We start from the raw sequence: 13883 nt of genomic DNA on the forward strand, positions 1-13883 counted from the left end.
ACAAAAAGACTTCCTGTAAAACTTACCAAAAGGCAGAATACTGTCTGAGCGGGACATGAGCGTTAATTGCGTCAAATATTTTAACGTGATTAATTTAAAAAATTAATTACCGCGTGTTAACGCAATAATTTTGACAGCCCTAATATATATATATACATATATATATATATATCTGTCTGTCTGTCTGTCTGTCTATAAAGTAAGCTTTTATGATGTTTTTTCCCCGAAAAAAGAAATCAAGTAATCAAATTTTCAATCAAACAAATAGGAGTTAGAAAAAGACATTTTAGATAGTTTTGCAGTGAATTTATTATGCTTTATTTACATTACTATGTTGAACATCTAACATTTTTTAAAAACTTGTTTTTAGCTTTTTTTTTTTCTTTTGTTCTTATTGTCTCCTTAAAAATAGGGGTCAGAATACATGAGAAAACATAGCTCAGCGCAGAATACTTGGAGGGGTAAAAAAGAACCCTAGAATGTCTGCTAAAGACTAACAGAAATCACTGGCACAGTCCAATATCTCTGTGCACACATCAACTATATGTAAAACTATTGCCAAGAATGGTGTTCATGGGAGGACTCCACTGAGGCAGCCACCGCTGTCTGGGGGGAAAAAAAAATATTGTTGCTCATTTAATGTTTGCAAAAAGGCACTTGGACACTCCACAGAAGTTTTGGCAAAATATTTTGTGGACTGATGAAACCAAAGTTGAATTGTTTGGGAGTAACACACAATGTCATGTGTGGGGGAATAAAAATGGAACAGCTTGCCAACATCAACACCTCATCCCCACCGCGAAGCATGGTGGAGGGAGCATTATAATTTGGGGCTGTTTTGCTGCCTCAGGGCCTGGACAACTTGCAATCATTAATGGAAGACTGAATTATCAGGATGTTTTCAAGGAAAACCTGAGGCCGTCTGTCAGACATTTGAAGCTAAAAAGAGGATGGATGCTGCAACAAGACAAGGATCCAAAACACAGAAGTATATCAACTTCAGAATGGTTTCAGAAGAACAAAATACATGTTCTGGAGTGGCCAAGTAAAAGTCCAGACTTGAACCCCATTGAAATGCTGTGGCATGAAGCACAGCGATTAATGCCAGAAATCCCAGGAATCCGACTGAACTCCAGCAGTTTTGTAGAGAAGAATGGGCTAATATTAGCCCTGATCGATACGCCAGACCTGCAGCTACAGGAAGCGTCTGGTTGAAGTTATCACTGACAAAGACAGGGTGGGGGCACAAAATATTAAATGTGATGGTTCACAGATTTTTTCCCCCTTCAGTTATTGTTTGCATACTATCTTCAATAAAATATGGAAACCTATAAATGTTTGGGTGGTTTTAGTTAAAGCAGACAGTATTTTTCATATGCGTGATTTTGATAAATATCAGATCACATTTGATGGTGATTATATGCAGAAATGTAAGGAATTCCAAAGGCAATAGGCAATGACATGTACACCCAACAGAATACTATACATTTGATTACTTATTTATTGACATTATGGGGGAAGCTGAGCTTACCTTGCGGTCTCAGAGCAATCGCCTCTGTTTCAAATGTATTTCTCAAAGTATGGCTTTAAAGTGCGTACGACACGAGAAAAGTCTTAAATATGATTATTATGTGAATTAGAATCATATTTTGAGACGATTCGACTATTTACAACAATTTAGCAAAGCGCAGATGAAGAGAAATTAGTCTTTTAATCTGCCGGTTAGCCACGCTTACCAAGGCTCTAGCGTCCCCAACAGGTGAATTACGTCAGCGAAGTCACGATTTCATCTGATTTAGTATGCAGCCCAATTAGGGGGAATTATTCACAACGAGGAAAACGTGACGAAGAGAGCCGCAAAATGTCATTGTTTCAGTCTCTCTACTCCAATATTTTTACAGGATATTCTTTTTATCCAAGTATTTTCCCAATAGCTAAATAAATGGCTTGAGAAGGACCAGTCAGCGCGTTGAGGGAGAATTATTCAGAACGAGGAGAAGGTGACGAAGAGTGCCGCAAAATGTCATTGTTTCAGTCACTCTACTCCAATATTTTTACAGGATTTTTTTTTTTTAATCCAAGTATTTTCCCCAATGGCTAAATAAATGGCATGGTCATGACAAATAAGTCTTGCGCTAAATGGAATATGAAATAATAAAAATGCATTTATTCAAGACGACATGGCAAAATTACTCCATAATGGTCAAAAACTGTCGACTTCACCTTTACTGTCGCAACTCCCGAACGATATTTTATGCCACCTAAATCGGGCTTATGTCATTTCCCTTCCCCGGCTTCGGAGAATGTAAACAAACCAAGAGGCGTGAAAGCTAGCCGACATGCTAACCCGAGCAGAGTGATGTTTCAAAGTCTTTGAAGCGGAAAATCACAAATAACTAGCCCGGATCATTTCCCATGGCGACTGGGTTGTCGATTGTCTTTGTTAATCGGCAAACCGCCCGGCGGAGAGCAATTTACAGCTGGTTCCCTTGCTACTATGGACAGGAGAGCTCGCCAGGAAACGGCTGGACAATGACCGCTGAACCTTTACATGCCAATCCATGATCAAACGTAAGTAGTCCTTTATTTAAAGAAATTTTGTAGTGTTTACTTTGTAATCGCTGTATTCACGGCTATTTTTAACTCAAAGTTGCCATTTCTGATCGGTCAGAAAATTTGACAGAACACCAGGCACTTGAAGAGGGGAATCAGCCGATTATACTAGTAGTGCTCTCCCGGCGGGTGGATGTGTGACAAGCCGCCGGTGGTCGGCCAAGGGGACAAGGAACATGTCACAAAATGCAAGCCACCTACATATTAAAATGATCCCAGTATTTGACATAGTACAAAACACGATGTTTACTCACTTCCTCATAAGTCCCATGGTCCCACAGTAGTAGGGATTGTTTTGGCCAATATCCACCGGTGAAGGGGAACCTTTTGAAACCCCAAAAAGGCGCACATGCCTCTCCCTCCTACATCAAGATTTTTCTGCAGCCGTTTGGCTGGCGTGATGCGAAAAATAAACGTATTAATCTGCAAAATCAGCTGAATCCTTAGTCCTTCTCATAGAACAGTACGGCTGTATAGTGAAGAGGACTCCTTCCTCCGTACACGTCACAGCGCCCTCTTTCTCAACTCGAGACTGTTGCCGGAAGTTACTCATTTTCATGGTGCGGGATTAAAAAAAAATAAATAAATATAGCGATCTCTTCCACACACATCCAAGCGGTCCATTTCATTCAAGAGTATAAAATACCGCGTGTATTATGAAATAAACATGCTTTTTCGTGTCACAGGCACTTTAATGTACTGCATGAAGATCTCTGCCTCGTTAGAGCGCTACCAATGGCTGCCCAAGGAAATGCTGACTCAGTTGTCACAAAAATTTAAATTGAGTGTATGGCGACGCTGGTATGAGGAAGTGGGTGGACATGGGCGGGGCATCAACCACCCAGATGGTAGACATTTCCTGCATTGGAACAATAAGAGCCCTGTTCCTGCACCACCGTCATATACGTCTGTCTGCAGTGAAGGCTGATAAAAAATGACACTTTCAGTCCACTATTTTTGGTTCAAATGGATCTTGTGAATCTTACTGTTTGGTTCCCTTTTAACAATTTGACTTCATACAGCTCTTTAAAAAAAGAGCAGGTCACTGAGGTCACTAAGTGGAAACATTTTACACTTCTGCATTGAAGCATGAGGAACATGTGGAAGTTCCAAGCTGCCACGTCGGGCCCACATTGTTCCATTGGACGCACACTCTTCCTGCGTGCATGTGTGTGTGCCATCCTGTCTTCCTCTGTGGACACCGAGGGAGACAAACACCTCAACATCTGCACATCGTTGTCTCCTTGTTCCATTCTCTTTGTTTCTTTGTACCCATGTCTACCTGGCTTCTTGTTTCTTTTTGTCTTCATCTTTAGTACTTGTGTACTTATTAGGGATGTCCCGATCCAGGTTTTTGCACTTCTGATCCGATACCGATATTGTTTTGCACTTCCGATCCAATACCGATACTGGCCAATACCGATACCAACCTATCTGAGCATGTGTTAAAGTTTAAAGTTATTTAGCCTCATTACTTAGTTGTCAGACTCATGTTGAAAAAGGTTATAGTACTCTTGATAACAACTAGCCAGCTGAATTAGGTGAGTTTGAATAACACACAACGGTTGGTAACAAGAAACTGACCTGTTCATTCAGTGACAAACACAAAACATTATAGATAACAAACAGAAATGGCATAGTCAGTCAGTAAAATGTGCAAATAATATTGTAAACTGTCTTAAAAAAGCAAAACACAAACAACCTCAGTGGAAAATCCCACAACCCCCCCCCCCCAAGCTATTAGATGCTTTTAATTTTTCGTGCATTAGTTCCAAAAATTGTATAAAAAGCCTCTCAGGTTTAAATAAACGACTATTTCAGTATCAACATTTTAAAACGGTAAATAAAATACTCAAGTCCCCATTCTGTATCAGCAGCTTTAAACTACATTCAATTCATTTAGTTTTGCGAATTAACTGTTAAAGTTGTTAAAATTCCTCCCGGTATTTCATAATTTCCCTTCTGTCTACTTTCGACATGTGAAAGTTTTAAAACTGTTTTGAAGATAGATTCAAGTCAAGATTTTGCCAATTTTAGATAAAAAGGTAATTAATTTCTCTTGGAAGTGTTCACAACAGCCTACTAGGGAAGTCTTCTGCTTTAAGATGGCGGCTGTTTACTAACGCATCCGGTTTTCAATACTTCAATGTTGCTAACGCAGTCGAGTCTGTCGTTTTGCATCTAGTTCTATATACATATGATATCTATTATCTCCAGTAAAACGACGTTGACGTAGTTTGTAGCGGCTGTCAGCAGCAGTCAGGTATTCTTGTGTTTTTTTTATCCAGCGGCATGAGTTGGGCTAAAGCCGTGAGTCGAGCATTGGCATTACCCGGGTCTATGACAAGCATTATGTTTACTTTGGGACACAATGTGGTCAGTTTCTCATTGCGTCTCGAAGACCACGCTGTGTATTAGTTCCGCTTTACCTGACATATTTGAATAATCGGAATTTGGATGTTTATGAATCGTTATCGAGTCTTCCACGGCCGAATCGCTCAAGGATGTAATGACGGCTGGGCATGTTGTACCGTGGTTCTAAGTGTTGGATGGTGCGTCTTTACTCACATGAGATAATGGCTCGTAATCCAGAATGAATTCTTCGGCAATGACTCTTGTTATTCCCTGGGCTTTGGGACTGTCGAGTGCCAATTTGTCAAGCATAGCAAAAGTTTCTGCCAGTGTTAGTTGCGTAGGACCCTTCATTTTGTCTTCGGTTTTCATAACATACTCCTCACATTGTTTGTGGTGGTATTTTGCTAAATGCCTTATTAGGTTGGTTGTATTAAAACTTCTTATAGCTTTACCACTACGCTTGACTTTGTGGCATATGTTGCACTCTGCCTCTTCGTCTTTGTCGTCTTTTAATGTGAAATGATCCCACACAGCTTACATTTTTACCGATAAAGTCTCTCGGTAAATTGGGAGACTGTAATGTAAATGTAGTGTGTTGAAGGTGTACCGTAAAATGCGGACCGGATTTTAGGGAAACCGAAGCAAAAACTGGAATGGATTATGTAAATCGGTGTGCTGGAAAAACCGGACCGTATTTAAAAAAAAAAAAAAACTGGATCGGAAGTCTGGATCGGAATTTTTCCTTGTTCCGATCCGATACCGATGCGCATTTTTTTGCCCATATCGGTGTCCGATCCGATCCAAATATCGGGACGGGACATCGTTAGTACTTATTATTTCATTTGTCTTCTTTGGTCTCCAGAATGTACAGTATATCAGGATTCTCATATTTTAGTAAGAAAAATTAAGTCGATACATATGATTTGCTTTTGCAGACCACACAGAATCATGCATTTGACACCTGTTTTTTTGTCTCGTCTTCTATTGTGCATCCAGTGCTAGAGATCCTTCAGCTGGTGAAGAAGCGCGACCTCGTGCTGGCCGACGCGCACATCCAGGAGCTGGAACAGGAGTGCAACGGGCCAGAGCGCGGTTCTGCCCCGGAGGAGGCGAGCGGCAAGGACGGCGGGCGGCGGAAGGCCAAAGACGTGGAGCTGCTTTATGAAGAGCTGCAAAAAGAGTTGTGGGCGGTGGTGCGTGAGTCGTTACGCTCGCCCACCGCAGGGCCCAACTTGGGCCTTGTGGTTCAGGTGAGGATGCCGTTTGACCTTTGACATCTTTGGGCGTCAAGAACTAAGGTACAAGTGAGCAGTTTTGGGAATAACGCTGTTACATAACGGCGTTATTTTTTCAGTAACAGGGTACTCTAACTAATTATTTTTTCCGCCGTTACCGTTACTGACGTTCAAAAGCGGTGCGTTACTTACTTTGAATAAATTGAAGAAACTACCAGCTGTAGCAAGTCTACTCTGCTCTGTTTATTTGTCATCCAAGACTTGGGGTGCGTTCAGGTTCATGGCAATGAAAATAGTAAACAAACATGGCCTACCTTTGCAAGAACGATGGCGTTGCCGTTTGATACGGTCATAATGTGCAGATTCTGCACCCATCCGCAGCAAAACTGTTCGTAGCTTTGTAGCGATTTGTAATTTCGGAATCGCTGATGAGTTTAGTAACATACACCAAACAGTAAATACAGCAGAATGTCCATTTCGTGTAATTGTGGAAGCCCGTCGACATCTTTACTCCATTTGTCTTCGGCTTGCTCGTAACGGTCAATATTGTTCACATTAGGGCTGTCAAACGATTAAAATTTTTAATCGAGTTAATTACAGCTTAAAAATTAATTAATCGTAATTAATCGCAATTTAAACCATCTATAAAATATGCCATATTTTTCTGTAAATTATTGTTGGAATAGAAAGATAAGACACAAGATGGATATATACATTCAACATACGGTACATAAGAGCTGCATTTGTTTATTATAACAATAAATCAACAAGATGGCATTAACATTCTGTTAAAGCGATCCATGGATAGAAAGACTTGTAGTTCTTAAAAGATAAATGTTAGTACAAATTATAGAAATTTTTAATTAAAATCCCTCTTAATGTTTTTGTTTTAATAAAATTTGTAAAATTTTCAATCAAAAAATAAACTAGTAGCCCGCCATTGTTGATGTCAATAAATACACAATGCTCATGGGTGCTTAAGCCCATAAAATCAGTCGCACCCAAGCCCCAGCAGAGGGTGACAAAACTTCAAAAAACACAAGTAACAAGTTGGTATTGCACTGTGCTGTCATTTTAATCTGTTTGAGTGGGGCATGTGCGTTAATTGCGTCAAATATTTTAACGTGATTAATTTAAAAAACTAATTACCAGCCGTTAACGCGATCATTTTGACAGCCCTAGTTAACATCCTGAAGTTTGATCTCATATCTGTTCTTCACCTTAGTAACGAGTTTGTGTCTATCAAACTGTCAAGTTAAACGTTTGTCCCGCAAGCCAGACCTGCTTCCAATATGGCTGCGTTGTTGTCAAATCTCACGTGATTCCCCATTCTGTAACGTAAATGCTCGAGCCTAATAGCGCACGTACTTCAGAGCCGGTGTTTTCACACACAAACCGGAACAGTGCGTGCGGCAAACACGCACGCAAAACAGATGCAGAGGGATATGATGGCAGAGCATTCAGAGGAAAATTTTTCCTTTACGAGGTGGAGATATAAACAATATTTCAAGTAGGTCGAAATTAAAGAAAAGAACGTGCATGTAAAGTGTAATTTATGTCCCGGGGCAAAGCTTTTGTCGACATCTGTGGTAAGCAATTCAAATCTGTTTATTTTGGTTGCACTTCAAGTGTACGATAAATCTGTTGCTGGTGAGGTGCAATAAATATTACAAGGTTCTATAACACAACTACCTGTCTGTTCTTCTCTATTCAACTGACTCGAATACTGCTCAGAAAATTTCAAATTCTTTGACATACAACAACTTCTTTTTAAAATAATGGAAATAGTTACTTTCCCTGGTAACGAGTTACTTTTACTATAGAGTAATTCAGTTACTAACTCAGTTACTTTTTGGAAGAAGTAGTGAGTAATTACAACTAATTACTTTTTTAAAGTAATGTGCAGGGGTGAAAGTGAACCAGAACGGTCAGGAACGCAGAGATTCAGGGCGGGAACGCAGTTCTGGTATAAGATTCAGGGCCGGAATGGTGTTCCAGTACACGGTGCTTTGATTCCAAAAATATGACAGCAACTGTCAAAAGGCGATGTTAAAAAAAAAAATGCTAAGCTGCCACACATGCATTTCATCTCCAAGAAGATCTGCCAACATCAGATTTACATACACAAGTGTTAACAACAAGCATAATAAAGTGCTTGTGTAGCATAATCCGTTTCCACCGATATTTATTATCTATTTTATTCCACGGACGGCATGGAGGTTTCCCCAGCTGCTGCAGTTATCTGAATCTGACGATGATGAGTCACATCAATGTGCAAATCCACACAGCAAAGCAAAACACCTGGACTCATTTATCCGTTCAATTGGCTAACATACTGACATATGATCAGCAGAGATAGTTAGTTCTGATGGGTTCAAATGTGCATGTTTTCTGGAACAGCAAAAAAAAAAATAAAAATGAATTGATGCGACAAAAAAAGGTCAAAGCAACATAAAGTGGATCAAATATTTAAGAGCAACGAAAGAGTTGGAGGTTTATTTATCATATTTAGTTTTATTTGCTCTGATGGTGAGGTTCAGAACATCTTAGCTATCTATGTGCACTTTGGACTTGTATTTGTTCATTTATGTTAGGCTACTTATTCATTTCCTTATGATTTAAAAAAAGTCAATGTTTGCGCGATCTTCAAAATATATTCCATTTCACTCTGCGTAATATAAGTCATTTGTACTTATTTTTCTGAAAAACCACCACCACCCTGAACTGGTTGCCAGCCAATCGCATTAACTTCAATTTTAATATACAGTGATCCCTCGTTTTTCGCGATTAATGGGGACCAGAACCCGCCGCGATAAGTGAAAAACCGCAAAGTAGCAAAAAAGAAAGATTTTTTTTGTGTGTGTGTGTGTGTGTGTGTGTGTGTACAACGTATTTATTCAGATTTAGCATTGGAAAGAGATACATATAAGACATGTTTTGTCACTTTTTTCAAAAGTAGTATTCTAAAAATATATATATTAGGGCTGCAGCTATCGAATATTTTAGTAATCGAGTAATCGACTGAAAATTCTATCGATTAATCGAGTAATCGGATAAAACAAATATATTTTTAGGTGAAGAGCAATTATAAATATACATGAGAAAACAAGACATTTCATCTAATCTTGAACCATTTTCTGTCAATGAATGTCTTTATTTTCGATTATATTGTTGAAAACAGCCAACAATTGCATCTCAGATGTAACTAGAATAAAAAAAAAAAGACTAATTCACTGCTTTTACTCAAAAAACTTTTGATCTTATTAAAAAAAAAAAAAATACCTAAAAATGCCGTTATGCTTGATAACACACATCACTTAAAAGTTAGGATTTTTTCCCACGTGTTTCAATTGAATTTCTTTTTGTGTCAAGCCATTTTTAAGTTCTAGTTAAGTTTTAAGTTAGTCTAAACTCTAAGTCCTGATAGGATTTTGAGTTTTTGCAGTGTTCAAAATAAATGTATGATACAGGCTGTATTGGAGCACATTAGGGACCAGTGCTACTTGGTGTTTTATCCAGCAATGACTACTGAGCTAAAATTGATAGTTAGCATTATTGAGTTTTTATTTTACACCCTCATCACTCCACAACGCTATGTTATGTTAAAGCCTGTATGTAAGACACGTTAGCCACGCATCGACTGTGGTCATAATTAATAGAAACCTAGCCCTCCGCAGGGCTAACGTTACGTGAGCTAGTGACAGTATTGTTAATCTTATTTATTAGCGCTTAGCGCTCTTTATTAGCGCTTAGCGCTCTACTGCTTTATGGCGGCTTTTTACTAACGCTGCCCAGACGCGGCCGAGTCTGTCATTTCGCATCTAGTTCAATATACATGTGATCTCTATGAGACTCATCAAACGCTACCTGCTACCAATGTAGCATCGTGCAGGCTAGTATTTAGCAACGTCGGCGTCGTTTGTAGCGGCTGTCGGCGGCAGTGTTTTTTTTTTTTTTTCTTCTTCCTCTACGCATGTGACATCAGCGCGTTCTCCCGCATTAAAAGTAGTCCGAGCATGCTTCGAGCTGTCAAAATAAACGATTACTCGAGGTGAATGAAATTACTCGGATCAGTTTTTAAACTCGAGTTGCTCGAGTACTCGTTTCAGCTCTAATATGTATTTATATATACTGTCTTGTAATAAATGTTTTTTCTGTATACACACGCACATTCATTCAGCCCACCCCGCTATGCGCACACAGAGCCTCGCACCAAATCCTCTTACATACACACTGTTACCTCCCTTGGTGTGACTTGTGATCACAAACTGCTCTCGATCGTTCTGTACCTTGTGGACAATCACGCCGGGCCAGCTGCCTCTAACCTCGCCACATCGTTACAGCGCGCGCTTCCCTATCTCTCCCCACCCGCGTATGCACACAGAGATCAAAGTTGTTAACATTTATTGGCAGTTAAATGATGATTGACATGTGTGGCTCAATCATCTGTCACCATCGTTAACTTCAAAAAGCAACTCTAATGCATGCTTGCCTTTTGAATCACAGCAAAGAGAGAGGGAGGGAGGACAGTGACACGGATCCGCGATAGAATGAGGGCGCGAAGTTTGAAGCGCGAAGTAGCGAGGGATCAATGTATATCCCATGTTCTTAAGTAGTTAAAATTGAGATTTGGCATTTAGTATGTGAGGAAATTATGGAAAATAAAAATTAGGAGATGGAGGTTGGGGTTATTGCTGTTTTTGTTAACTTTTATTTTGCAAATCATTGAAAAAATACAATTTTGAATAGAAATCAGTTTTTGTATGTGTTATAGAAATAACTGTGCCAGTGACCCCCCCCCCCCCCTTTCCAAAAATGAAAATAAATAACTAAATAAATAAATAAACTAGATTTCTGGCTCCGTGACGACCTACACATCTGAGAGTTCCGGCAAGAAATTCTAGCCACTTTCACCCCTGGTAACGTGCCCAATAGTGATGGGCGATACCAGTGATTTTGGATTTGATCCGATACCAAGTAATACCAAGGCCAAATATTGCGATCCCGATCCGATATTGATACCGGATGTTCATATTTTATATACAACACATATATATTTATATACACAACCCTGCAGAGTTCTTAGCCATTCTGATGATATCTAATGTACAACTACAGCAAGCACTCAAAAACTATTGTCTCTTTGTGTCAAATATGCATTGCAATGGAAAAACTGCTGCTTTTAATAACTAGCAAAGTAGTTTCCCTACAAACTCACAAACCAATCCATCAACAACAAAATCTGATTCGTCAGTCTCACTCCTTAACCCTGACCCTTAAATTCATATACGCAGAACATTTCCCTGCTACATGTTGTACTTGATCAAATTTTAATCTACCTAAGTTAAATATTTTTGATCTAATTAAAGAACGAATTCATAGTAGCATGTTACTGCCCTCTAATAGATCATTAAAAACAAATCCAATAAACAATAGTCACTTGCAATAAAAAAAATAAAAAAAGTAATAATAGTTAATATTAGAAATACAGTAAGGGGAGATGTGTCTATTTTAAATGTTAAGTCATTATTTATAAATTTTTTTATACCCAACTTGCTTGCTAGTAGTTCACTTGACTATCCTATGGAATGTTATGTGGGCTGATTAGTCCTCATTGTATCAAAAATTAATAAAATGGAGACTCACATTTAGGTTACAGTAATACTTCACTGTTAAATATGTCACTATGGTCATTTTACCTTTTTTATATAATGCGGGATGAACTTTGCTTTTCACAAACAAGATGTAGCTATAACTTTCCATTACAAAGCATATTAAATGGTGCTGCAAAGTTCTTTTTATGTAAGATGACAAAAATGCCATATTTATCGTTTCATATTGCACATCAGCCACTAATGCTTATATCGTCTCTGATTATCTATTAGCACCTACAGTACGTTACCTGGATAAGTCCTGCCTTTTGCAAACGCCACTTCTAAAGAGCTTTGCTTTTGCTCCGGCGGCGTGGTCTCTTTTCTCGTGTCCTCCTCGGCTTGAGCGGCACGTTTTTCATTTAATTCGTCATGTGCTTCGGGATGCACGTTTTTAAGGTGTTTCGTGAGGTACCACAACATCTGACAGTTTTGGCACAAACTGTGCACTTAGCCTCGTTGCTATTTATTGAATTGAAATATGTCCAAACCAGACTTCTTTTACGTTCCATCGTCAATGCCGCAGCCATGCTACCAGCCTACCAGCTTCCAAATGTTTTTTGTGGCTGTGTTGGTGCCTTGTGAGAAGGGCGGAGGAAAAGCATGCTGATCGATACACAGGATAGGGACGTAAATGGGGGCGGGAGCAGACGCCGGTGCACTGCTTACGTGCATGTAGAACGTGAAAGGGAAAAGTAGTACAAAAAGTGTACACAAAAATATAGCCAAAAAATAGACAAAGAAAATATAATACTGTATATTAATTCCAAATATCGATACTTTTGCTTAGGGATCGGTACCTAAAAAATCAAGGTGCTGGATAGAAATATCGATATTTTGGTATCGATCTTCCCACCATTAGCGCCCAATACTGCTAGTTAGTGGAGGAGCTTCTTTTAGTCAACGTGTAGCCTCTATGGATTAAATAAACTACTTTGGCACCATCTTGTGGCAGCTTTGGGCAACTATAAAGCTCGACTTTTGTGTAAACTCGTGCTTCTCACTTATTTTCTGTTACGCCCACCCTCAGATGTAAATATTTCGCACCCCCCCCCCCCCCCCAACTCTCTGCTGCCACTGTAAATAGTATCATTTGTCAATAACAATATCTATCTGTGACAGGTCCTTCAGCAGGAGGAGCTGGTGGACGCGAGCTGGTCGTCGACGGGCGGGCCAAGACCACGGCAGCTAAAGCGGCGCTGGAGGGAGGCGGTGGAAGACGCGGCCGACGGATCGCTGCCTCAGAGGGCCGAGTTCACTGCCGGCGAACTGGCCGGGTACCTGGACCGCATCCAGACCCGGGTGGTGGAAGACCTTGACGCCGCTAAAAGGAATGTGGTCAACATCTACCCTGACGAGTACCAAGCCCTGCAGGTCAAATAGTCAACATACAGTTAATCCCATAACAAATGGAATCCCGCTTTACTTTTCTCATTCCATATAATAATGGTTTAAACCAAATTGGAATTCATTTTTTTAATAATACATAATCATGACATAGAAATTAGATGTAGATTATTCTTTTTAGTTCTATAAATTAGCTAATAATCAATGAAGTATTTTTGTTTAGTTTGAAAATAATTGAGCTGTATATTTACAATTAAATTTGGAATAGTTTTTTTTTTTCAAAATAAAATAATTAAACAATGAATTGTTTTGATTCATCAAAAAAAAAAAAAAAAAAAAGTAAACAATATTTACCGGTAATTTGTTGACTACCCCATAAAACATGTCAAAATAGTCATTTGATATATTTTTTCGAATATGATTAAACACAAATTTATCATGTCAGGTGTTTATTGGAATAAAACAATACTTTTTATTTTTTAACATTCTGTACGATTAATTATTTCTATTTGTGGAATTACTAAAACCAATGGATAAATGTATTAGGTAATCACTAAAGCACTGTTTTTTTGTGAAAACTCAATTTTAATATTTACCATAAATTTCCGGATCGTTTCATTTAATGACATATTTTTTAAACATTCTTTACAATCCAATCATTTCTGATTAAGAAATTACTTTA

The 13883-nt window shown here is 38.9% G+C and overlaps 1 protein-coding gene across 4 annotated transcripts in view; it reads left to right on the forward strand.

The window, feature by feature from the left end:
- LOC130917241 (tumor necrosis factor alpha-induced protein 2-like) overlaps positions 1-13883 on the forward strand; it is a 119386-nt gene that overhangs the window by 69464 nt on the left and 36039 nt on the right. For all 4 annotated transcript variants that reach the window (XR_009063437.1, XM_057838448.1, XM_057838447.1 and 1 more), the window contains exons 4-5: positions 5965-6218; positions 12977-13228. Coding sequence is in view for 3 of the 4 variants with exons in the window: in XM_057838448.1 (XP_057694431.1) it covers positions 5965-6218; positions 12977-13228 (506 nt within the window). In the remaining variant the exon portion in view is untranslated. The remainder of the gene's footprint in view (positions 1-5964; positions 6219-12976; positions 13229-13883) is intronic.

This window comes from Corythoichthys intestinalis, chromosome 6 (assembly GCF_030265065.1).
Source record: "Corythoichthys intestinalis isolate RoL2023-P3 chromosome 6, ASM3026506v1, whole genome shotgun sequence".
Classification (NCBI taxonomy): domain Eukaryota; kingdom Metazoa; phylum Chordata; class Actinopteri; order Syngnathiformes; family Syngnathidae; genus Corythoichthys; species Corythoichthys intestinalis.